This window comes from Heloderma suspectum, chromosome 4 (genome assembly GCF_057233095.1).
Source record: "Heloderma suspectum isolate Gila_16-S chromosome 4, 16-S_ref, whole genome shotgun sequence".
NCBI classification, from domain to species: Eukaryota; Metazoa; Chordata; class Lepidosauria; order Squamata; family Helodermatidae; genus Heloderma; species Heloderma suspectum.
In genome coordinates this window covers 281,886,197-281,913,336 of record NC_139461.1, presented here as the reverse complement: position 1 = coordinate 281,913,336, position 27,140 = coordinate 281,886,197, and the positions used below count along the sequence as shown (strand labels likewise).

At 46.9% G+C, this 27,140-nt stretch overlaps 1 protein-coding gene across 1 annotated transcript in view; it reads right to left on the bottom strand.

The window, feature by feature from the left end:
* RIMS4 (regulating synaptic membrane exocytosis 4) overlaps positions 1-27,140 on the bottom strand; it is a 125,056-nt gene that overhangs the window by 14,441 nt on the left and 83,475 nt on the right. Inside the window, exon 2 of the mRNA XM_084848389.1 lies at positions 26,526-26,664. Within this exon, the coding sequence (XP_084704515.1) occupies positions 26,526-26,664 (139 nt within the window). The remainder of the gene's footprint in view (positions 1-26,525; positions 26,665-27,140) is intronic.

Below are 27,140 nucleotides of genomic sequence, written 5' to 3'. Positions count from 1 at the left end.
AGTCTTTCCCATTCTATTGTTTTCCTCGATTTCTTTGCATTGTTCATTTAAGAAGGTCTTCTTGTCTCCCTCATCCATGATTTGATTGTGGATGAGGGGACTGACTTGGCATGTATTACTGAGACCTGGGTGGGGGAACTAGGAGGGGTCACTCTCTCCTTGCTATTCTCTGGAACTCTGCATTCAGTTGGATATATCTTCCCCTTTCTCCCTTGCTTTTCGCTTCCCTTCTTTCCTCAGCTACTTGTAAAGCCTCATCAGACAGCCACTTGGCTTTCTTGCATTTCTTTTTCTTTGGGATGGATTGAGTTGCTGCCTCCTGAACAATGTTACGGACCTCCATCCATAGTTCCTCAGGCACTCTGTCTATCAGGTCTAATCCCTGAAATCTATTCCTCACCTCCACTGTATGTTCATAAGGGATATGATTTAGGTCATACCTGAATGGTTTAGTGGTTTTCCCTACGTTCTTCAATTTAAGCTGAAATTTTGCAACAAGCAGCTCATGATCTGAGCCACAGTCAGCTCCAGGTCTTGTTTTTATTGACTGTATGGAGCTTCTCCATCTTTGGCTGCAAAGGACATAATCAATCTGATTTCGATATTGACCATCTGGTGATGTCCATGTGTAGAGTCGCATCTTGTGCTGTTGGAAAAGAGTGTTTGCTATGATCAGCGTGTTCTCTTGGCAAAACTTGATTAGCCTTTGTCCTGCTTCATTTTGTACACCAAGGCCATGCTTGCCTGTTATCCCGGTGATTTCTTGACTTCCTACTTTAGCATTCCAGATGAAGAGGACATCTTTTTTTGGTGTTAGTTCTAGAAGGTGTTGTAGGCCTTCATAGAACCGATCAACCTCAGCTTCTTCGGCCTCAATGGTTGGGGCATAGACTTGAATTACTGTGATGTTGAATGGTTTGCCTTGGATTCGTACTGAGATCATTCTATAATTTTTGAGATTGTACCCCAGTACTGTTTTTCCCACCCTTTTGTTGCCTATGAGTGCTACTCCATTTCTTCTAAGGGATTCTTGCCCACAGTAGTAGAGATAATGGTCACCTGAATTAAATTCGCCCATGCTTGTCCATTTTAGTTCGCTGATTCCCAAGATGTCGATGTTCAATCTTGCCATCTCATGTTTGACCACCTCCAGCTTACCTTGATTCGTTGATCTTACATTCCAGGTTCCTAAACAATATTGTTCTTTACAGCATCGGACTTTCTTTTCACCACCAGACACATCCACAGCTGAGTGTCCTTTCGGCTTTGGCCCAGCCGCTTCACTCTTTCTGGTGCTTCTTGGAAATACCCTCTGCTCTTCCCCAGTAGTATATTGGACACCTTCCAACCTGAGGGGCTCATCTTCTGGCATCATATCTTTTAGCCTTGTGATACGTTCCATGGGGTTATTCTGGGCAAGAATACTGGAGTGGGTTGCCATTTCCTTCTCCAGTGGACCACATTTTGTCAGAACTCTCCGCCATGACCTGTCTGTCTTGGGTGGCCCTGCATGGCATAGTTTATGGCTTCACTGAGTTATGCAAGCCCCTTCGCCACAACAAGGCAGTGATCCATGAACTGAACTTATATCCCACCTTTTTCTGCAAGTGGCTATTATACTTGATATTTAGCTTTGATATCACTGGTAACATGCAGTGGTGTTTTGTATTCAATAATATGTGATAGCTGACTTGCAATAGCAATTAATATGTGACAATATTTGACATGCAATGACATTTAGCATATGTTTGTGTCTGACAACTTATGAGATTCATATTTATCTGCTCCTTCTTAGCTGCTGTTCTCTTTTATGTCTTTTATCTTTTATATTCTTTTACACTGTTGAGCATTTTATACCCTAACATTTTAATATGTGCCTGGGAGGACTATTGGGCAACTCAGGGGGTCGGGGAGGTGCCACCATAACTGTGGTCACGGGCAGGGGGAGGTATGGCGTTGGGGGATTAACAGGCCAGCTGAGGAGAAGAGGAGCTAGACACCTTACAGCTGTCCCCTCTTCTGGTTCTTCCCCCAACCTGATGGTTCCTGGCAGCCTTACCAGTCTGCCCTCGGGTCTGGTGGTGCTGCTGCTGAATGCCAGGTTGGTCCAAAATAAAATCTCCCTCATCCATGATTTGATTGTGGATGAGGGGACTGACCTGGCATGTATTACTGAGACCTGGGTGGGGGAACTAGGAGGGGTCACTCTCTCCCAGCTGTGCCCTCCTGGGTACTCGGTGCAGCACCAACACTGACTTGAGGGTCGGGGAGGGGGGGTTGCCGAGGTCTATAGGAATTCAATCTCCCTCTCCAGGCTTCCTGCTCATTCAAGCGCAGATCTTGAGTGTTTGTACCTTGTGTTGGGTACCCGGGACAGATTGGGGATTCTGTTGGTGTACCACCCACCCCGCTGCCCATCAGACTCCCTGCCTGAGCTGATGGAGGTGGTCTCGGACCTGGTGTTGAGGACCCCTAGGATGATGGTCCTGGGGGATCTCAACTTCCATGCCAAAGCCGCTGTATCCGGGGCGGCTCAGGACTTCATGGCCACCATGACATCCATGGGGCTGTTCCAACATGTCATCGGCCCAACGCATACAAAAGGACACACGCTTGATCTGGTTTTCTCGACTGGGCAGGAGAATGGTGATCTGAAAGTGGAGGAATTAACATCTGTCCCTTGTCATGGTCAGATCACTTCCTGCTGAGGTTTAGACTTCTGGCGGCCTTTCCCCTCTGCAAGGGTGGGGGACCTATTAAAATGGTCCGCCCCCAGAGATTAATGGATTCTGATGGATTCCAGAGGGCTCTGGGGGATTTTCCTGCTGGTATGGCTGGTGCTCCTGTCGAAGCCCAGGTCGCTCTGTGGAATGCAGAGATGACTCGGGCGGTTGACACGATCGTGCCCAAGCGCCCTCTCCCTCTGAGCAGAGCCCGGCCAGCTCCTTGGTATACACCTGAGCTGAGGGCAATGAAGCAAGAGGGGAGACGGCTAGAACGCAGGTGGAGGAAAACCCGTGCTGAGTCTGACCAAACACAGGTAAGAGCCCACTATTGAGCCTACTCTGTGGCAATGAGGGTGGCAAAAAGACAGTTCTTTTCCACCAGCATTGCATCTTCTCAGTGTCGTCCAGAGGAGCTTTTCCAAGTGGTTCGCAGCCTGTTACATTCTGGGCCAGGGAGAGAGACGGTGGAACCCTCGGTGGCATGCTGTGACAAGTTTGCATGGCACTTTGAGGATAAAGTCGCTCAGATTCGTCATGAATTGGACACCACCATTAATGCAGTTCCATTGGTAGAGGCGTTCAGAGCACTGTCTGGTCCAGTTTTATTGGATGAGTTTCAGTTACTGAGGCCTGAGGATGCGGACAAGGTGCTTGGACAAGTCCGATCAACCACTTGTGTGCTTGACCCTTGCCCTTCATGGCTTATTAAATCAAACAAGGAGGGGTTGTCCAGCTGGGTCCAGGAGGTTGTAAATTCCTCCTTGAGAGAGGGAGTGGTGCCTGCCGCTTTAAAAGAGGCAGTAATTAGACCACTCCTGAAAAAGCCTAACCTGGACCCAGAGGATGTTAACAATTATAAGCCAGTGGCCAACATCCCCTTCCTGGGCAAGGTGCTTGAGTGGGTGGTTGTAGGACAGCTCCAGGCACTGTTGAATGAAACGGATTATCTAGATCCATTTCAATCGGGCTTCAGGCCTGGTTTTGGAACAGAAACTGCCTTGGTCGCCCTGTGGGATGACCTCTGCCGGGAGAGGGACAGGGGGAGTGTGACTCTGTTGATTCTCCTGGACCTCTCAGCGGCTTTCGATACCATCGACCATGGTATCCTTCTGGATAGGTTGTCTGGGTTGGGAGTACGAGGCACTGCACTACAGTGGTTCCGCTCCTACTTGGATGGCCGATTCCAGAAGGTGGTGCTGGGGGATTACTGCTCTGTGCCATGGCAATTGTGCCATGGGGTTCCACAGGGCTCTATTTTATCCCCCATGCTGTTTAACATCTACATGAAACCGCTGGGGGAGGTTATCCGGAGGTGTGGGCTGAGGTGCCATCAATATGCAGATGACACCCAGCTCTACCTCTCTTTTACATCAAAACCAGGTGAGGCAGTGACTGTTCTGAATCAGGGCCTGGGCACGGTAATGGACTGGATGAGGGCTAATAAACTGAAACTCAATCCAGACAAGACGGAGGTACTGTTAGTGGGTGGTTCGTCTGCCCGGCTAGGTGATATTCAACCTGTTCTGGAGGGGGTTGCATTCCCCCTAAAGGATCAGGTTCGTAGTTTGGGGGTGCTCTTGGATCCAGAACTGTCACTTGAGGCACAGGTGAACTCAGTGGCATGGAGCAGTTTTTATCAGCTTAGGCTGGTATACCAACTACGCCCTTATCTGGACAGAGATAGCCTTACTAGAGTTATCCATGCTCTGATAACTTCTCGTCTGGATTACTGCAATGTGTTATACGTGGGGCTGCCTTTGAAAACGGTCCGGAAACTTCAGCTGGTCCAAAATAGGGCAGCAAGATTGTTAACAGGGACTGGCCTGCGAGCTCATATTACGCCAGTACTTTTCCAGCTGCACTGGCTGCCAGTCCATTTCCGGGCCCGATTCAAAGTGCTGGTGTTAACATTCAAAGCCCTTAACGGCTTGGGGCCAGGTTACCTGAAGGATCGCCTCCTCCCATATGTGCCTGCCTGGACCTTAAGATCATCATCAGCGGCCCTTCTCCGTGAGCCCCTGCCAAAGGAAGTGAGGCGGGTGGCTACTAGGAGGAGGGCTTTTTCTGTTGTGGCACCCCGGCTCTGGAATGAGCTCCCTAATGAGGTTCGCCTGGCGCCTACATTGTATTCCTTTCGGCGCCAGGTGAAGACCTTTTTATTTTCCCAGGCATTTTAGCATTTTAGCTTTCTAAATTTTTATCTGTGCTGTTTTAAATCTGTATTTTAAACTCCTGCACTGCTGCTAGGTTTTATTGTGGTTGTATTGTTATATTGTGGTTTTAATGTTCTGTATATTTTAAATTGTTTTATTGTGTGTTGCTTGGATTTAATTTTTGTGAACCGCCCAGAGAGCTTCGGCTATTGGGCGGTATAGAAATTAAATAAATAAATAAATAAATAAATAAATATTTTACATCTGATAAAAATCAAGGCTATCAGGAGATACCACCAAGTCTAAAGCACTCAGATAGAATGAAACACTAAACAATGGATTTCAAATTATCCATTCAAGATCTGACAAATTATCAATACTTGCAAAAAAATATTCAACTTTAATTCTCAGTCAGCATAGGCTGCACACTTATCTGGGGGTAAGTCTCATTCAACTTAATGGGGCTTAATTCTGAGTAGACATGCATAGGATTGCACTGTTAATTGGAGTTGCCTATCTCAAAATAAGAGTAAGTAAGACCAGTAAGAAGAAAATACCCCAGATCTGAGCATCTAGATATTTCGTGCTGGAACTTTGAAATAAACTGAGATGGAATCCTGATAAGATGGAGACTCTGTGGGTCATGTGAGTGGTTCTTGGTTCTGGGACTTGGGGAAGTTACCTGTTCTAAACAGGGCTGCACTCCCCCTGAAGGAAATGGTACATAGCTTGGGGATGCTCCTAGTTCAGAGGTGTTGAACGTCTTTCAGTCTGAGGACTGGGTTCTATTTTGGAGAAGTTCTCAGGGGCAGTATTCCAGTGGTGGGCAGGGCCAAAGACAATGGGCATGGGTCAAAAATACCAGCATATTTTAGCTTAAATGTCTGACTGTCAATAACTAAGCCTTAAGAGAGTCATTTCCACAGTCATATTCTGTTCAGTTTTTCCCCCATTCTAAAAGATTGAAATGCCTCTCCTAAGGCTTAGTTACCAGCAGATGGGGCCCTGCCCCCTTTTTCCTTTGGCCCTGCCCACCACTAGAATGAGCCCCCCAAGAGCTTCTTCAAAGTGGAATTCAGCCCTTAGGCTGATAAAGGTTCAGCACCTCTGCTCTATACCAAGGGTGGCAGAAGGTAGATGTCTGTTTCATTTGCAGTAGATCAGCAAGGATTTCTGATTCTCCATCATCTACCTCTAGCAGCAGTAAAATGACTCTCCTGCCCCTAAATTATATTGCTGAAATGAAGAAAGCTTGGGGTAACCAGGAGTGGATTTTTGTGTGCAAGGACCATGACCTCTGTTTATTTCTGATACTCAGCACAAATTCCTTTTTGCACTAGGCTCCAGTTGGTGGATCCTGGGGTTCTGGCAAAAAAAAAAAAAAAAGAGTAGATTCCAGAAATATGAAATCTGCCCATCCTTGCTTTATACAACCAAGCACATGGGATGGACAAAACCATTGCTTGTTTCAATAAACTGCCTCCTGGCCATTTGGCATTACAAAAAAGAGATATCCAATCTCCCCTTCTGTGACCTTTGCATCATAATTAATGATGTACTTGTTTCAGCAGCATGTTAATGATTTAAATAAAATTAGATTGGATGGCCTTTTGAAATAGTACTTGACTCCTCCTCTGAACTTTATACAAATGCGTGAATCTGCCCCAGGCAGCAGCCGGTTTGTGCTGTGTCATCAAGTTTGAGCAAAGTCAGCAGAGGTCAGGCATCGCTGCCGTGCCACTGGAGTCAACAGAGAGCTATGAAGACTATGAGAGATGAGCCGGGTGGAGACACAAGCCCAACACACACTCTTCCAGGCACGATGAGACTTAGTAGATACCAGTGGAGGCTGATGGCTCTGATTTCGGTGGGGCTGTGATTCCATTCTGGGTTTCAGCCAGAACCAGCCAGAACTCCAAATGAGCTATCCAAGGTGCTGAACCCATTTTGGGATGGGGTCCAGAACCTTGGATACCTCCTTTGGAGTTCTGGCTGGTTCTGACTAAAACCCAGAATGGAATCACAGCCCCAGTGAAACTGGAGCCACTAGTCTCCAGTGGTGGATACTAGTTTTGCAGCAAATGCTGATAGGCTTGGATCCGGAGATCTCATGCGCAGAACCTGATTCACAGGACACTGGCAGAAGGCGGAGGGAGATGATGCTCAATGATTCCCACCACCTGCTGCAACCTCATGTGCTCCCCTGATATCTTATCCAGAGGGTTGGTGAATCCTCTGGAACAACACAGGAGGTGCTGATGGTGGTAGGCTGCTGGGAGAAGGGGGAACTGGCAAAAATCATCTCCCTCAAGCATGGCCGTTTGCGCAGTGACAAAAAAGAGGAAATTCCTCACCTGAAAAGAGGAGAAAAGAGGAGACAGATTTGCATACAATTTGCATATTCTAATTTATATGTGTATTGCAAATTTAGAATTTAAATAGAAATAAATACATCTCACCCTAGTGGGGAAGGCTATGAAGGGGTGACCTGTGTACCTGCTCTGTGTGCTGTCCACGTGCCAACTGGATGAGCAATTTCAAGCCTCAGCTTTTTTGTCTAACAGAGCTTGCCTTCAAAGAGAGGACTGTCCTCCAATGGCCATGCTGGCTGGGAATGATGGGAGTTGCAGTCCAACACGTCTGGAGGGCACCAGGTTGGAGAAGTGCTATTTACTTCAGAACTTCATGAGAAGAGTTATTGGCATTTGTAAAAAGGGGCAACATTTTAAGGGAGATGCTAACAGGTGAGTTGAACCAAAGGCCCCATTTTGCTCAGCAAACTAGTTGGCTTATTGTTATTATTAACAGCAATAATAATATAATATACCCTGCTTTTACATTTAGAGACACTTTCCCAAAGCAGCTAAGAGCAAATAGCAAAAACAACAGATCTAACAAATGAAACCTCAAAGTAGCAGGCAGAAACAGTAGCAGCATCAGCAGGAAAGTTAATAAAACAAAACACTGAAATAGCCTATGCAGTCTGACGCATAATATAATCATGCTGCATCAATCGTCCCTTTCATGCTCACCTAGTGGCTAATCCAGCTTTGGTCACCCTGCCCTTCTTCTGCTGTTTCATCAGCCTGACATATTTATAGCCCCAACCAATACCATCCCATGCTTTGTGCCTCTCCCTAGCATGCATGCCACACCACACATCAAACAGATGTTTAAAGGGACCACCCTACTGTGTTTGCCAGACTTACTATCCCTTTTCCACCTGTTCCCCCACCCCCTGATAATTTACCCATAGGCTTGACCTGCTTTTAAAATCCTACTTTGGAAAGTAATGGTGGTTCAAATAGCCTAATGAATGAAACTGCTTGCAGTGAAGAAATCTTTGAAGAAAATCCCAAGTGGGAGCTGTTCCCCTCCAACCTGCCAAATGTGACGCATTAGTATGCGGAAAGCATCTTCGCGCAGCTAAGTTTAGGCAAATGTATCATTAATTTCTTTTCTTGTCCATGTGGAGTTTGTGACCTCTTTTCAAATCTATTTTTAAAGCTCTTCCGAGATCTTGCATGCCAAGCGCTGCTATGGAGTGCCAAGCCAAGCTTTCCTCCTACCAAGAGCCTGAGAATTTTGCACCTCTGTCTTTCCAGCTTCTGAAGCTCCCTGTCCCCAAAGGGCTACTGCTCCACATCTCCCTACAATTTGTGTGGCTAGAGCAGGGCAGAAGATCCCTCTCACTGACACTCAGAGCATCTAACACTTCAGTCGCCTGCCTATACTTGTATTGTGGTACGCCACTGGGCAAGGACAGGGCTCTGGCACAGAGGTAGCACACCTGCTTTGTATGCAAAGAGTTAAATCCCTGGCACTCTTCAGCTGAAAGGGTCTGGAGTAACTGAGCTGGTCAAGATTTCTGACCGACACCTTTGGAGAGCACAGCCCACAGGCCCAGCCCAATGTATCTTGCCATCTCAAGTGAGGTGGTGGTGCTGCCTTGTCCCCTGGCTGCCTCTGCCACACCTGCCCACCCTTTAACTCACTCGCTTGCTCCTGTCTGCCTGGCCACTCCTGCCTTGTGCCTCTTACCAGCCGCAGGGCTCCTGTAAGAGGTTGGCAGAATGACAGCGAGAGGTCAGCCCAATGTTTGCAGTAGTTTGGCTGACCTCTCACAAGATCTCTGCAGCTACAACCCTTGTACACATAGCTATGGAGGTGCATCCAGGAGGTTGCTGCAGAGAGCCCTGCCAGCCGCTCTGTTGCTGTGGCAAATGCTACAGTGGGAGAGTGGCTGGCGGGGCTCTCTAGAGCACCTGTTGGAGGAGGCAGTGTCAGCGGGCCCTCCTGGGGCAGGGGGTGGGAGGTGAGCAGTGCAATTTGTAACTCTTTCCACTGCACTGCCCAATGCAAGTGCATGAGCCCATATAATGATAGGGCCATCCCTGACCACCCATCAGAAAAGTCAGCATTGGGTTAGATACATGGATGTTTTGATTCAGAATAAGGCAGCTTTACTGCAGGTACATGGGCATCCCAAGATGGTCACTTCCTCTGTTCTAGTACTTGTTCATAGCCCAGCTGTTACCTTGTGAACAGTGTGGCCTGTGTTGCTTCTGTGCTGTCATGTGGACAGGCAGGGATAGAGGAGGGTGAGGGAGAAGGATGGGGCAAACTCAAAGGCATGTGAGAGGCTGCAGGGGAGAGATGGTCACAGGAGGCAGTGAACATAACCATAAGCCAGCCATGGGGAACCTACAGCCCATGGGCCAGATGTGGGCCATGGGAGTTTGCCATCTGGCCCACCAGCTTCTCCTCAAGGCCCTTCCCCCTTTCCCTGCAGAGGAAAGCGCTTTTCTCTGATCAGCAGCTGCTGTTTCAGTCCTGCTTACTTCTGAGTAAACATGCAGATGCTTGTTTTCCTTACTTTTGAGTAGGCTTAAAACCAGGAAGAATCATATTTGGGCCCCATGCACTCTGAAAGTGGCCATGCCTACCTTGCCTTTGGCACCACTCACAGATGGAATTTGGCCCTGAGACCTTTCCCAGGTTGGGATTCAGCCCTTATCTGAAAAACACTGCCCACCCCTGCTATGAGCGATGTAGAAACCCAGAAACACATAAGGATGCAAGAACATAAGAAGAGCCCTGCTGGACCAGATCAACAGTCCATTTGATGCAACATCCTCCTTCCCACGATGGCCAACCAGATGCTTCGGGAATGCCTCAAGCAGGACAGGCGGGTAATAGCCCTATCCCATGGCTGCTGCTTAGCAGCTGGCATTCAGCAGCAGGCTGCCTCAGATCCTGGAGGCTGTGCATATAACTACCCTGGCTAGTAGCCATTGATAGACTTAACCTTCATGAATGTGTCTAATCTCCTTTTATTCATTCATTATTTATTATTATTTATTACATTTATATCCCACCATTTTCCTCTTTAAGAAACCCAAGGCAGCATACATAATCCTCCTCCTCTCCGTTGTATCCTCACAACAGCAACCCTGTGAGGTGGGTTGGGCTGAGAGTCTGTGACTGGCCCAAAGTCACCCAGTGAGCTTCCATGGCCGAGTGGGGACTAGAACCCAGATCTCCCGGCTCCCAGTCCAACACTCTAGCCACTACACCACACTGGCTCTCTTTTAAAGCCATCCAGGCTACTTGTGCTCTTCTAGGAATGGCATGATAAGGGCTTCTCATTAATACGAATAAGAAGATCTCTCTTGTTTGGAGTCAGAGGATGGGAAAAGCTAAACTCTACTTTCACTCTTCTCATGGGTAGGGATAGGTGAAAAAATTCATTCAGGGTACCATTTCAATGTGAACTTATCAAATGCACTTCCCAAACCTAAGCACGAACCAGAATGCTGTTTGATGCCATCAGATGTCAAAATCCGTACTTTTCTGATGTTTGCGACACAGCTTGCGAATTAAAAAGTGTACACCAAAAAAGTTCAGGTTTCAAAGTGTGGGTAACAAAAATGTGCATGCTTTGAAAAACCTGTGCAAAAATGCTTTATTTAATGGAAAAACTCATTCAAAAATTCATACATTTGAAAAAAAATGCACATAGAATGTGTACATTTTGAAACATGCACACAAAAGTATGTACAAATGTTCACATGGAGAAAAATAAACCACAATCCTATGTGGAAACAGGATGGAACAAACTAAAAAGTGGAAAAAGAAGAACCTGACCAAAATCAAGCTTGGCAGATTTGCCCATCCCTGCTCAAGGGTCCAGTGCTAGCCATATAAAGATGGTATTTATATATAAGAGCACAGTAATTTGGACTACATGCAAGAGTTGAGTGATGCAGAAGGAAAGGAAAGGAAAGGAAAGGAAAGGAAAGGAAAGGAAAGGAAAGGAAAGGAAAGGAAAGGAAAGGAAAGGTTCCTCCTGTGCAAGCACCGGGTCATTACTGACCCCTAGAGGGATGCTGCTTTTGCTGGCATTTTAATGGCAGACTTTAGCGAGGTGGTTTGGCATTGCCTTCCCCAGTCGTGACTACCTTTCCCCCAGCAAGCTGGGTACTCCTTTTACAAACCTCAGAAGGATGGAAGGCTGAGTCAACCTGAGCCGGCTACCCGAGACCCAGCTTCTGCTGGGATCGAACTCAGGTCATGGGGAGAGTTTCGGTTGCAATACTGCCGCCTACCACTCTGCGCGGCCACACAAGGCTCTTGAGTGATGCAGAAACCATTCATCAAACTGACTGCAAAGGTGAGCAAATACACCTGAGAGACCAGTAATATCACCAGACTTGCTGCTGGACTGGAACATATGAGCAGTGAGACCACAAGGAACAGGGGTCCAAATAAATACTAGCTCAACTGTTCTTAAGTGAGGGAATTGACTAGTTTTTATCAACGGCAGTAGGTGAGACATCAAATAGCCGCTAGCCCCAGTGATCAGGCTGAATGGGACTGGAGTAGAGAAAGGAAAGCTTACAACTCATGCCTACAGATGGATTCAAAATGTCACCACCAATGGGAAGGAGAATTGAACTGAGGAGACAGAGACCTGGTTCACACAACAGGACAACTGGGGATGTATGGACGGTGTAGACTCCGCCCCGTCTGTGTTTCGTGGATTGTCAGGCACCTTTTGTTCTGCTCACAGACAGATGAGAATATTTTTTTCGTCATGTGAAAAAATACACAAATAATCCTGTAAGAGGTTTCGTAAGAATTTACATAATTTACCTTAGCACATAACATTTAGCGTATTATCCCCCATTCCATTCACCTTTTCCTCAGCAGAAATTTGCATATTTTCCTACAAATAAATATGCGTAAATTTCAGGAAAGTTTTAAAAAATAATAATCCAGAAGTCCATGGATTCCGCATGGCCAGAGGGGGTTGCTCTGCAGAGGTTTCTGCAGGTCAGATTCTTAGAAATCTGAGCTCATTTTAGTTCACCTCAAATTTCTCCAGCATCCCTAGAGACAACCCATGGTGGGTTGTCACCCTTCTTTCTTTCAGGGCAACTTGTTGCGATGTCTGAACCCAGCGTGGTTTCCTCAGTGTGGTTTGTTAACAGTGCTCAAGCCAACCTGAGAACCCATGGCTAGTTGTTGGTTGTTCAAGGTGACTTGCTTTCAGGGAGGCTTGTCATGACATCCGAACCTGGAAGAGTGACTTGTGGATGTTTTGTTGGAAAGGGCTTTGGAACTGCCTGGCAAGAGTGGTGAAAAACCCAGCCACTCGTCTCAGTGCCCTCCGCTCCTCCTCTTCCAGCTCATTGCTTCATTTGACAGCAACCGCCTTTATCCCCTTGCAAGCCAAGTTAGCACAGCTATGCATGTGTATGTGATTGATGCAGCCCCCATTTGCATGTGGCCCCAATTCAGGACCATGGTGATTGGGGGGGGATTTAAGTTTCTCCCCTCCTGTTTTTATGCTGAAATTCCCCCCTCCCACTGGGGCGGGGGTCAAGAAAAGAAAAAAACTCTCTTTTTTTCTTTTTTAACCATTCCTCATGCAAGTGTGGGGGTGGATTTCGGCATGAAAACAGGAGGGGGAAAGCTTAAACCCCCACCTGTCAAATCACCATGGTCTTGAACTGGGGCCATGTGTGCTAACCGGAGGCAACAGGCAAGTCAATCAGGCATATAGGCACAGCTGAGCTAGGAAGAGGAACATCACTTGTCCTGGCTACAACGAACAGCCAGGGAGGCTTTTTTTTAAGGGTTAAAGAAAGAAAATAAATCCATCAGCCACCTCATAATGAACAGTAAGGTAACCAACCAACCCCCCCCCCCCGCCCGCACACACACACAGACACGCGCACTCCAAAGATATGGCAGGTATATGTCAATGCAGGTGCTTTGCAAGGAAAGAAAGGGGGGTGGGGAGAATCGCATCACAGCAGCATAGCCGCAAAGGCCCCTGGGATATGTGCAGGAAGCAGATTGGAGGATGAAGGGGAAACGAACGATGGCAAGCCAGCAAGCACCTGATTTTCTGTCAGCAGCAGCGTGGCCTAGCAAGCAATTAACCAAGGCACCATGGCTTGTTTTCGGTGTGGCTTCTTGTGACTTGTGAACCAGCCCACAGAATCATAGAATCATAGAATAGGAGGGTTGGAAGTGGCTTACAAGGCCATCGAGTCCAACCCCCTGCTCAATGCAGGAATCCAAGTCAGAGCATCCCTGACAGATGGCTGTCCAGTTTAATCTTGAATGCCTCCAGCGTGGGAGAGCCCACCACCTCCCTAGGTAATTGGTTCCATTGACGTATTGCTCTAACAGTCAGGATGTTTTTCCTGATGTTCAGCTGGAATCTGGCTTCCTGGAACTTAAGCCCATTATTCCATGTCCTGCACTCTGTGATGATCAAGAAGAGATCCTGGCCTTCTTCTCTGTGACAACCTTTCAAGTACTTGAAGAGTGCTATCATATCTCCCCTCAGTCTTCTCTTCTCAAGGCTAAACATGCCCAGTTCTTTCCGTCTCTCTTCATAGGGCTTTGTTTCCAGTCCCCTGATCATCTTCGTTGCCCTCCTCTGAACTCTCTCCAGTTTGTCTGCATCCTTCTTAAAGTGTGGTGCCCAGAATTGGACACAGTACTCCAGATGAGGCCTAGCCAGTGCTGAGTAGAGGGGAACTAGTACTTCCCGGGATTTGGAAGCTATGCTTCTCTTAATGCAGCCCCAAATAGCATTTGCCTGTTTTGCAGCCACATCACATTGTTGGCTCATATTCAGCTTGTGATCAACAACAATTCCAATATCCTTCTCGCTTGTAGTGTGGTTGAGCCACGTATCCCCCATCTTGTAACTGTGCATTTGGTTTCTTTTTCCTAGGTGCAGAACTTGGCATTTATCCCTATGAAATGTCATTCTGTTGTTTTCTGCCCAGCGCTCCAGTCTATCCAGATCATTTTGAATTTTGTTTCTGTCTTCCAAAGTATTAGCTATCCCCCCCCCCCATTTTGTGTCATCTGCAAATCTGATCAGCATTCCCTGCACCTCCTCCTCCAAGTCATTCATAAAAATGTTGAAGACCACTGGGCCCAGGACTGAGCCCTGCAGTACCCCCCTCGTTACCTCTCCCCAGTTTGAGAAGGTCCCATTGATAAGCACTCTTTGTGTCCAAATCTGTAGCCAACTGTGGATTCACCTGATTGTTGTTTCATCTAGCCCACTTTGAGCTAGTTTGCTCATCAGGATATCATGAGGCACTTTGTCGAAAGCTTTGCTGAAGTTGAGGTATATGATGTCTACAGCATTCCCACGGTCTACAAGGGAGGTTACCTGATCAAAAAATGAGATTAGATTTGTGTGGCAGGACTTGTTTTTGACAAATCCATGTTGGCTTCGAGTAATCACTGCATTGTTTTCAAGGTGCTTCCCGATGGATTGCTTTATCATCTGCTCCAGAATTTTCCCAGGGATTGATGTCAGACTGACTGGTCTGTAGTTGCCAGGTTCCTCCTTTTTACCCTTTTTGAAAATAGGGACAACATTAGCCCTCTTCCAGTCATCTGGCACTTCACCCATCCTCCATGATTTCTCAAAGAGAATAGACAGTGGTTCTGAGAGTTCTTCTGCCAGTTCCTTTATTACTCTAGGATGCAGTTCATCTGGCCGTGGAGATGTGAACTCATTCAAAGTAATGAGGTATTCCTTGACCATATGCCTATCGATCTCAAGCTGCAATCCTGCCCCTTCAGCCTGTACTTCGCCTTTGCCAGGGGGGTCATAGACCCTCTTTTGGGAGAAGCCTGAGCCAAAGTAGGAATTGAGCACCTCTGCCTTTTCTTTGTCATCTGTTATAGTTTTGCCATCCTTATTTAATAGTTGAACCACCATTTCTTTCCTCTGCCTTTTACTATGCACGTAGCTGAAGAAAGCCTTTTTGTTGTTTTTAGCCTCCCTCGCTAACCTCAGCTCATTCTCAGCGTTCGCCTTCCTGACACCATCCCTGCAATTCTGTGCTACCTGCCTGTACTCTTCCTTTGTTACTTGGCATTCTTTCCACTTCCTATATGTGTCCTTTTTTGTTTTCAGGTCATCCCTAAGCTTTTTGTGAAGCCACACTGGCTTCTTCTGTTGTCTTCCACCTTTTCTTCTTGTTGGAATTGTTTGTAATCGTGCCTTGAGAATTTCCTTTTTTAAAAGCTCCCACCCATCTTGGACTCCTTTTCTCGTTAGCATCGCTTGCCATGGGACCTTACTGATCATTGTTCTGACTTTATTAAAATCAGCTTTCCTAAAATCCAGGGTACGCGTTTGATTACACTCGGCTTTTGCTTCCCTTAGAACCAAGAACTCAAGTACAACATGGTCGCTTTCCCCCAGAGTTCCTGTAACTGCTACTTTATCCACTAAGTCATCTCTGTTGGTTAGGATCAAGTCAAGGATAGCCCATCCTCTAGTTCCTTCCTCTACTTTCTGTAGGAGGAAGTTATCCGCCACACAAGTCAGGAATTTGCTGGAGGGGCTATGTTTTGCAGAATTTGTCTCCCAACAAATATCGGGGAAATTGACGTCCCCCATTACTACTACATCATGCTTCCTTAAAACACTGGCTATTTGCTTTTCAAAAGTTTCATCCTCGTCTTCTCCTTGATTGGGTGGCCAGTAGTAGACTCTAACCACCATGTTCCTTTTATTCTTTGCTCCATTTATTTCAACGCAGATGCTCTTGATGGGGCCACCAAGCTCATCCTCCTGTATTTCTGTGCAGAGATATGTATTTTTCACATACAGTGCAACCCCGCCTCCCTTTCTGCTCCTCCTGATCTTTTTGAACAATTTATATCCTTCAATTGCTGTATTCCAGTCATGAGAGTCATCCCACCAAGTCTCAGTTATACCTATCCAGTCATAATTTCCCTCCTGTATTAAGAGTTCAAGTTTGTTCTGTTTGTTTCCCATACTCTGGGCATTAGTATATAGATATCGAAGACCATGTGCTTCATAGTCTGGCTTTCTTCCTACATGTGTCTGAAGACCATTATTGGGCATTATCAGAGCTGTTCTCTCCGTTGCAGTGCATGCGCCTACGTCCATTGTTACCCCCAACATTACATCTCCCTTCCCCGTAGGATTCATTTTAAAGCCCTCCTGATACAGTTCTTCATGCTATGGCCAAACACATTCTTCCCTGCCTTTGTGAGGTGCAACCCGTCCCTTGCCAACAGCCCATCTTCCAGGAAGTATAGCCTGTGGTCCCAGAATCCAAATCTCTCTCGTCGGCACCACCTTCGTAGCCAGTCATTCACCTGGAGTATTTTTCGTTTCCTTTCTATCCCTCTTCTAACTACTGGAAGGATGGATGAGAAAACTATCTGGGCCCCGAAGTTCTTGAGTTTCCTTCCCAAAGCTTCAAAGTCAGACGTGATTTCTTCGTAGCTCCGCTTGGCAGTATCATTTGTTCCCACATGGATGAGAAGAAAGGGATACCTGTCAGTGGGCTTTATGAGTGCAGGCAACCTTTCAGTCATGTCTCTAATCCGTCCTCCTGGGAGACAACATACCTGGCAAGTCCACGGGTCTTCGTGACATACTTGGGTCTCGATCCCATGCAGCAAGGAGTCTCCCACTACTACCACTCTTCTCTTCTTCTTCTTGTAGGCCTGGGTTTCATCGCCTCTGTTTGACTGACCTTCAGCCTATTTCTCACTCTCATGTAGGTTCCCCTGTGATTCTTCCTCTGCAGGCTGTCCTCCAGTCTCATCCGCAAGTACCTGGAATCAGTTCCACAGCTCCACCTCTTCCACTGGTGCAGAGTGGTGTCTAGTTCTTCTTCTCCTAACTGTCCCCCTTTTCCAAGGAGTATCCTCTACTCCATTTCTCTTCACCTCACTGCCTCATCTTGCTGTTGCTCTTCAGGCTTCTGATCTTCCCTTTGCTGCTGTAGTTCCCCCATTCTGTCTAAGAACTCTTTGTGTTCTCTTATTCCCTGGAGGGTCGACAGTCACCACTCCAGTCCGGTTACTTTTTCTTCCAGCAGTGTGATCAACTTGCACTTGTTGCAGGTGTAGGCCATGTTGTTCTCAGGCAAGAAAACAAACATTGCACACACCTTGCAGGTCACCACCACTGGAGAGTCCTGTCCTTCCATTGCTTCTTTTCCCTTTTTGTGTCTAGCTTTGTGATTGTTCTAGACTAGCCTGTGCCTGCTCCTCTACTCAGTAGAGGTTAAAAGCAGAGTCCCACTGGTGTGGAAGTGTGTGTTACAAGACAAATAAATGAAAAAAGTTAGTTAAAAAATAGAATAAAATAAAAAATAAAAAAAAATGTTTGGGCTCTCCCCCTCGACCTCCCCGGCCGAACTCCTGTTTGCTCTCCCTGTTCACGCGCTCTGGTCGCTCGCTCTCTGGGAGCTTGCTTGCTTCTGTAGTCCCTGGACCAGCTGGAGCAGCTTGCTCTGCTCTGCTCTGCTCACCTGGGAGGCGGGAAACAGACTGAGAGTATCCCCAGAGGAGGTCAGGGGGATACCTTGGGAGCAGACCAGGGGCAGGACTAATACCAAGAACAATGCTTCATCATTTTCAAACTTTGCTTTGGGGCTCATCAATCTGCTGATCAGCCCTTGCCTAGAGAGCTGGTAGTTGCTGAATCAAATCTCGGGTTGTAGTCAAAAAGAAATTTGCAACGGATCTTTTCCCCAGTCTTTCCTTTCCTTTTTTACCCCTGCAGGATGAGGGTTTTTGCTAGAAGGCCCTGTCTGTAAATAAAGCGCTAATGATTACAGGAGGGGTATGAGGCCTCTATGGAGTGAATTGCATTAACCAGCCTGATATACATTAAACACATTCATTGCGCCACCGGAGTTGCTCAGAAACTGCCATTTCCCCAAATTCGTTGGCATCGAGTTGCCTGACTGATCACCTAACAGAATAAACAGAGCAAATAATCTTTTACAATTGGATTAATGGGCTTTTTGTTCATCACTTCTACTCCTTAAAGTGGATTAGCCCTTGCTGTTTCTCATGTTATCTAATATGGACAGCTAAATGTACTTCCAGTGTCCCCCCTCCCCAGGCAGCAGACAGCAATATTATCCTTCTTACTCTCAGGGTTCCTGAGCCATTTTATCACTCACTTCTTCTACCGTTGCCCTGGCTCAGACAATCAGTGGCAAGCAAGTTGTGAGCCAAGAGCACACTTCTTTTTTCTGTGCCATATCCTCACTGGACATTGGCAATCACTCTGGCCCACATAAACTTATTTACTGCTGTTTGAAATAAAGAAGTAGATGTCATTCCTGCCCACTGTCTCGTATTCCACAGCCATGACGTCCTATGTCGTTCAGGTCCTCTTTTTCTCTCCAATTTGCCATGCATTATGAGTTGTAAAAGCCGGTATTTCTCATTACGCATTATATGATTGAAGTATGATAGCTTCTTTTCTTTTACACATTTCTGAATTTCTTTGGTCTTTCCCCTTCACTGCACTATGGTGTCATTTGTTACATAATGTGTCCAAGATATCCTAAGCATGCGATGGTAGCACCATAGCTGGAATGCTTCCAGGTGTTTACAGGAAGCTTCTGTGAGAGTCCAGAGCACACTCCTGTTAATGATTGTGTGACGGGCTGACAATGGTCTGAATTGGGTCTAGGTCTAAACTCACGATAGGCAATATGTTGCCCTAGGGCACCAGTGTGCCCCTGGATACCTTTCTTGATGCCTGCCAAGGTGTCCTATTCCTCCCACTTTTTATTTTTTTCTTACTTAGCTGCTGGGAACACTTGGAAGCAAAGTGAGCACCTCTAGCCACTGCCATCTTCATTTCCCATTAATGCCTCTGGGCCACACATGGAGCTCAGAAGCATTTCTGGACCTAAAGGGAATGTTACATGGCGTAACCCTAACCCTTTCCTCAACCTGGTGCCCTCCAGAGGTGTTGGACTACAACTCCAATCATCCCCAGACAGCATAAGGGTGCTCTAGCATACGTCTGCTCAAGCTCTGCCAGAACAAGACTGGGATGAGCTGGTCTTTCTGGATGCAGTCTCTCAAAGGAAGCAAGCACATGCTGCAAAGACAGGGCCACAAGACACCACTCCAGCAATATGGGAGTATTCATGAAGTTCAAGACGGACACTGGAGCTGAAGCTACTGTTCTCTCAGTTCATCTTTTGAACAAGATGTCAGGCCTCAGAAAGGTGCTCCACTGCAACATGAAGTTAGTTGCATAAGGTGGCTCCACACGTGACTGTGTAGTAAGGGAACCTGGTCCTCCCATGAGATGGGGCGAATCTGCTGCCTCAAGTGGCGGAATGGGAGGAGTGTCGAATTTTGTGCTCCACATCACCACCACAAGGGCCCGTGCGGGGGCCACTGGGTGAGTGTTGCCAGGCAGACAAGTACTGCTGGGCAGGCAAATGCTCTGGAGAGCTCCACCAGCTATTCTCCTGCTGTAGCATTTGCCGTAGCAGGAGAGTGGAGGCGATGGGCTCTATGGAGCTGCCACCCAGCAGCACTACAATGGGTGCTCCAGAGAGCCTGCCAGCCGCACTCTTCCGCGGAGGCGAATGTTGGCCACAGTGGGAGAGTGGCCAGCGGGGCTCTCCAGAGCAGCCAGCACCCACTCCCTGGCATGCTCTGAGGATTCTCTCAGAGTGTACCAGTGGGCAGGTGGCTCTCTGAAAAGCTGTGTCAGCCATAAAAGGCAGCTGGCCTGGCTCTCCAGAGAGCTGGCTAGGCCTAAATGCCTAGCTCTGAGGGATCCTTCCTCAGAGCCAGGCATTGTGAGAAGGGTGTCCATGGCGGGTGTGAGCGCGCGTGTGCGGGGGGCTGTGAGAGCTGTGACAGTGGCAGTGGGGGTGGGGGGAGGCAGCAGAAGTGTGCATGTGCTCTCCTGCCTCATGTGGTGTACGAGCTTGTGCCAGCCCTGAGGGGAACCTGCCCTAAGAATGACTACAGACAGACAGACGGCCAGCACATCTCTGCTTTCAAAAAAATATTTAAAAAGTCACCAGACTATCTACCACTCCACTGCTTGGGAGGAAAACCTTTCTGCAGCTATACCTAATATGCAGAATTGTTATGCAGTGATTGGCACTCAGCCACCCAGGTTCGCTTTTAGAGGAAATGATGTCTAGGTTTCACAGGTAGGCATGTAGCAAACAGAGCTGCAGGTGACTCTGCAGCCTTCCAGGCTGTGTTTTTGAGTGGAGTAAAGAAACATGCTCACAGAATGCCACAATGTCAGCCTCTAGGGAAGCAGCAAGATAACATTCTGTTTTAAGAGCTGGAATAAAACTGAAAGGGAGAAGGCACAGCGAATTGACAATGTGTCCTTGCAGAACGTATTTTTTACTTTCTCACATCAAACAAGAGCACACCTTTCCTCCTCCTCCTGCAGTCACTGCCCACTGAGTTATTCTAAAGTAAGAAAGTCACCTTAGCATTCTGCAACCTCATCATCTCCGTGGTTGTCAGCAGAAAACAAGAAAGTCTCCAGGTGCCTCCACTGTGGACTGCAGCAGCCAACAATATTTTCTTCTGGGGCCACTGACCCTAATTCAGCTCTTCCAAGAAAACCAGTTGCCAGGGACATTAAACTTCATTACATCTTGCATCCTGTACTATATGATACACCTAACATATTGTTGGAGTCAAAGCTGAGATTTAGAACCTCTGCTGAATTCGCAGAATCCTAAAGAGCTAGGAATGTTTCTGATTCTGACGTTGCCAAACGTGTTTATTACTATTTTTTTAACGCCAGAGCTCAGCCCTAGAATATAAGATTTGGGATATTAACACAAAACCCAGTTAAAAAAATACTTGCTGCAAGCCACAGGACTATAGGCCTAGCAAGTTCTGTATTGGTAATATAGGTGAGGATATCTTGAAGAATCTTACTTCTCTCACAGTAAAATATTCTGGTTTATGTGTGGGTTCAGGGAGCGTACCTGCTCATCTAGTTCAGGTCCTAGGGTGCTTACAGGTGGAGGGGTCCTACCGCTACCAACATGAAGGCATTGTGCAGCTTTTCTGTCTGTTCTTCCTTAGAGAGCATATGGTCCCTGGGGAAGCATCTCAGGGTCCATAGAATGGCTGGGGAAACCTCTCTGAGGTTGGAGAGGGGAGTGGGAGATCTGACCCCAGACCCTTCTTCCTTGAAGCCAGCATGGAAGGAGCCATGCCGGCTGCTTCTCCGAGGTTGGAAAAGTGACCTTGGAGGAGGAGGAAAGGGGGCGTTCTGCTGGGTGGGGAGGGGAGGGGAGGAGAGCAGAGAGGCCAGGATACAAGTTCTCCTGAGTCTCCTCCAGCCTCCTTCCCTCCCCCTCCAAAGCAGCCTCACTAGGTGGGCTGAAAAGCCCACCTAGCAAAAATATAGGATATCAGACAGCAGGGACACGAAGATCACCTCCGCTGCTCCTCCCATCCTGCCAGCTTCAGCCTGACAGGGCATAGGAATCTCAGAAGCCCGCGAGTTTGGGGGCTTCTGAGAAGCGAGGGTGCAGTCCTTAGGACTGCACCCTTAATAGATTGTCCATGGTAAAGGAAAATATGGTAGATGTCATGGGAAAACACGGAAAGGTTATGACTTGAAGATGGTGTTGTCTGGACCCGCCATAAAATTCTGTGAATCGGGCAGGGTGATGGTGCCATAAAAGCCTTGTCTGTAAGCACCCCCAGAAGCAAAAACCAGGCAGATGCAGCCAAGTCTTAACAGAACAGCAATACTTATTCCAGCTGGCTGGGAATTATGGGAGTTGCAGTCCAACATCTGGTGGGTGCCAGGTTGAGGGAGGCTGAACTACAGCACAACCTAGAACAACAGCCTTCCCCAACCTGGTGTCCTCCTGATGGACTATGGATGGACTACAGACTGGACTACAGCTCCCAGCATTCTGACCATTGGCCGCACAAAGGGTATGCATAGCAGGAGGAATGGAACTTAACTCAGCCTCGAAGGCTCAGCAAAATCAAAATGCCTTTACAAAGAGCCATCAAAGAAGGGAGCTTTCTGGGAGAGTGAGTTCTACCATCTGAGAGTCACGCTTCAAAAGGCCCTGTCCCATGTCACTGCCAACCAGGCATCTGGAGGCACCAGGGCACAAAGCAAAAGCTCAGCTGGAAAAGACAGCAGGGGGTGCTGCACATTTGGCCGAGATGGAGAAGAAATCTGATTGACTGGGCCAGGTTCCCCGCTTTTGCAGAGGAGCTCTCTGCATGTACATAGGGATGTCGTGGAAATCCACACGGAATCAAATGAGTTCGTATTTCTATGAATCCAACCCATGCATTCCACAGCAGACCAGCTTTCTCTGAGTTGCATGGATTCCACAGACCTGCAGGCCATTTTTCTTTTCTTTTTTTTTACTTTCTGGAATTTTACACAAATTTATTTGCAGAAAAATACATAAAAAAAAGAAAAAACACCAGCCGAAAATGTGCATTTCCCCCTTAGGCTAAAGCATGACAATAAGCGGGGGGGGGGGGGGATTTGCGCATTTTTGCAAGTGTGAATTTGCGTAAATATGAATTTCTGCAAACTGGAAAAAATCCAGTTCCGTCAATGAGTGGTTGACAGAGCGAAAGACAGCTGACAGTCCTCCAAATGCAGATGGAATTGATTTTACAAAATCCGTACATCCCTATGCTACATCAATATGTGCATACAACCTCTTCATGCACTGGCCAAATCTGTGGTTGGTGGAGGGTTGAGCTAGCCCTCAGGGCCCTGAGACTCCTCTGAAGTGTTCTTTCAACCCATGGGTGGCACATCTGAACCCTCACACCACAGTGTGCAGCTAGATTGGTGTGGGAGAAGGCAGTCCCTCAAATAACTTGTTTCCAGATGATTTATGGCTTTACAGGTAAGATCCAGATCTTTGCACTGGGCTTGGAAATGAACGGGCAGGCAGCACAGCTGGAGCAGAATTGGAGTTACATGCTTCGCAAAGCAAACACCAAACAGTTCTCTGGCTGCCGCATTTTGCACCAGCTGAAGTTTCTGATCACTTTTCCAAGGCAGTGCCATGCAGAGTGCATTGCAGTAATCTAATCTGGATTCACATTGGTTTCCTGCAAACCTCCGTTTGGAAATCAGAAGCAGCTGCGGGAACTTGCAGGAACCCAAGTAAACATCAGGCATGATTCACTTCAGTGCAGATGTAATACTAAACCCTGGCTATAGCTGATGAGGGAAGGGAGGGGGAAAGTTCATGCTTGACAGCAAAAGAGAGGGAGGGGTGCATATCCCCGAGGCTGGCTTCCAATATGTAAACCATGATTTGCAGGGAGCAAATTGGAACCTCCCCCGGGGCCTTGGATGATATCCCTGAATATGAAGAGGCATTTACTTCGTGACAGCCTACCCCAAGGGCAATGCTCTCAGCTGAAAGCAATTTGACTTCTCGCTAGCCTCCTCAGCCTGCTGCTCTCCGGGGAGGTGTGCTATCTTCCTAATTTGGAGGCTCATCAAGATGAGCGAAAAGCAGCAACACCCTCAGCTGGGAGGCTAGCAAAGGTCTGGCCGTCTGAATTGATAACACACAATCAAAAGACAATGACTGGGGAGGGAGCTACGGGGCGAAGATGCATTATCTCATCGCCATGATCATCAACACCACATAGTAATATAGATTCTGAACTTCCTGCTTCCAGCCACAGGTTATGAATTATACAATGGCACCATGGAAGGATAAAGAAAATGCTGGTCTTCTTTGACAATGCTGACCGAAAGAAATAATATCCCAGCCTTCCACAAAGGAGCATTCTCCAGATGTTTTGGAATACAGCTTCTATCAGCCCCAGTCAGCATGGCCAGGTAGTCCAGGATGATGGGGGCTGCAGTCCAACACATCTGGCAGGGAGGCTGTAATATCTCAGCATTGCCTTTCATAGCATATGGCTAGCCAACTGATATTGGAGCTGGAGCTCTTAACCCACGTTGCTTCCACACTACATCCTTTTAGTGTTGCTGAGCTGTTGCTTTCTGCAATTAGCTGAAAGTGAGATTCAAATGGAGGTTCCACACAAACTATATTATCCAGCAATGGACAAGGTCCTCCTATTATGTTTACTCACAACCCTTGCTAAGCAAAAACATTCCCAGCAATGTTAATTAAAATGTCACTTTTGTAGTTTCAGCCAATTTTGTTGCTTCCTGATGAGTGTGGGTGTTTAATGATTAATAGTGTATTAATTGAGCCTTGAATAGCCTTTCTTAATTGCCAGCATGAAAGGGCTATGATGGATATAGAAAATTTTCTGCTGCAGCAAAGCAGGCTAAATTCTGGGGAGCACAAGGGGAATCCAGTAAACCTAACGGCTCACATCTCAGAGTTTCTGAATCTATTTATCCATTTCCACCCCATTAAACCACATTTTATCAACATGGGCAGGAGAGATATTACTGGAAACCTGAGAGGCAGGTGTGGGTACCTGGGTTTGAAAAACCTGAAAGCTTTCACCTTGTAGAAAGCCTGCCAAATACTCTTCACCCTAGGAACTGCACAAGGTAATAATATGGCTTGTTTGCTGCTTAACGGGGCCATTGGTTCTTTTGTGACATCAGCAGCCATTACACCCATTCCCTTGACACCCCAGACCTATTTGCATGTTTAGCAACCAACAATCTTCACACACCAAAGTAAAGGGGCACAGTCAGCATGGAAAGCCTGCAAGCAAAAGGTCATGAATATACATGAGCATTTACAAATGAGCAAGAATCCACACAGCTATGCCACACCCATCTTATTCTTTTTTTTTTTTAACCCACTGGTAATGTCGTCTTTTCACTGTAATGACAATTAAAGATTTGTGCAGCTGTCCAAGAAAAAGCTCCAAGTGTGGTGCATCAGCTGTACCTTCCTGTGGAGGTGATAACCACCTTCCTCCATGACTTGATGGCCAAGGCATCATTTAATCAGCCCTTGCAAGTGTAGAGTACTGGTGCCTTTGAAACATTATCATTCCTTATTCTAAGAGGATAGCTGCATGCCATTAACTTTAACAAGTGTAGATACTGAGACAAAGCATCTTTTTACCTAGGTACTATACTTCCTTGGGATTATGCTGTTGAGCACCCCCCCACACACACACCTTTTCTAATCAGCCTGAACATGAAAACAACCAGAGTGTGCAGTGATGCTGCCCAGATGATCCAAGATATTTGTACATTGTTCCTAAGAGGCTGAGCTATACAAACCTAAAGGAAAGAATTGCTGTCAGCATGGTAAACAGATGCTTTTCCTGCACTGCCAAACGGACAAAATTTAATTCCTAACCCTCTGGATTTTGTAATATAGGCAGGGAGCAGAGCTGCATAACTGCAATTCCATAGCAGAACTATTTCCCTGGAGGCAGGTTTTCATGGAGCGTATAAATTACATTATAATTGCAGAGTGGTTGTGTTGATAGCTCTGTAGCAGCTCAGTGATATTGATGGTGGTGGTGGTGGTGGTGGTGGTGATGATGATATTTCTGGCAGGATCTTTAGCACTAAATCATCCTCCAAAGATCTCACTGAGTTACCTTTGAATACCTTTTAAGGCAGGGATGCAGAACTTCAGGACCAGGAGCCAAATCCTGGGGTCCCAATCTGACCCTCCAGGGTTCCCCTGATAGGCACACCCCCTTCCCCTGGTCCCACCCCAGCCACCTGTCATTTGGTGGTCTCCTAGCTTTTGTGCAGTTTTTTCCCTTTCTACAAGTTGAAATGCTTCTCCCCTAAGGCTTAGTTACTGACAGTAAGAGATTTAAACTACAATATGCAGTTGGGGGTGGGTGGGTATTTTCATCCTCATTCTTTTTGCCTTCGGCCCCGCCCACCACTGGAATGCGCTCCCCAAGGGTTTCTCCAAAATTGAATTCAGCCCTGAAAGAGGTTATGTATCTCTGGTCTATATGAAGGTGTCAGCTCCAGTATACTGATGTATTTGTGGTGTAGATAAAGGATAGGACATTGTATAGTATATTATATTTTAGAGTGTCTCCTGACTGACAACCCCAGGTGGAACTTCTTGGGGTCGCTTGGCAGTGAGAAGAAAATAATGTGAAGCCTGGTTGCTGATAATAACAAAAAATATATCTTTATATATTTTTAATGGCTAGTGTGGTCTTATTTGTCAAAGGTGCTAGAAAGCTGGGCCAAGAGCATTTGTTTGAGACAGCAGTTAATTGTGTGTCTGGGGTGGTGGTGGTGGGGAGAAATAACTTGTTTTTAAACACATACTTGTCTGAAATGTTATGGGTATGATCCTGCCCCCCACTTCTAACTTACTTTCCTTCAGATCCATAACTGTTCATGCTTTCTTCAATGGATTCATGGCTGGCTTGTCGGATCGTCCGGCTTGGCATTTCAACAGCCAGGCCAGTTTCTGTGCTGCGCTGGATAGCACCTTTGAGTTTCCGACCATCTCCTTCTAAAACAAAGAGAGAGTGACAGAGAGAGAGAGAGACAGCATTTGGGAGGGAGGGAGAGAAAGTGAAGGAAAGTGATTAGGAATTTAGATATTGTGTGAATAATATACTGCAGTAAATGACAACACACAAATAGTATAACAGAGAGACTAGCACCTGGGAATCTGGAAACTAAGAGCAATTAACTGCCGCTGGCATGGCAGGAAGGGGGTTGACAGGATCCTAGGCGCCACTTTGCTTGTGGGGAAGGAATCCTCCAAGTGTTGTACCATGACTATAGCTCAAAGTTTAGCATACCTTTCCTGAAGATGCTGTATGGAGAATCAGACAGTGGGTGCATGAAGCCCACCATTGTCTACTCTAATTCTAACAATTCTCATTCTAACACATGTTTTCATAATGTGTCAGAGAGGTGCGGGGCCAGTCCCACCCCTTGACCAGTATGCCCAGTGGTCACACACCCTGCCATCCATAT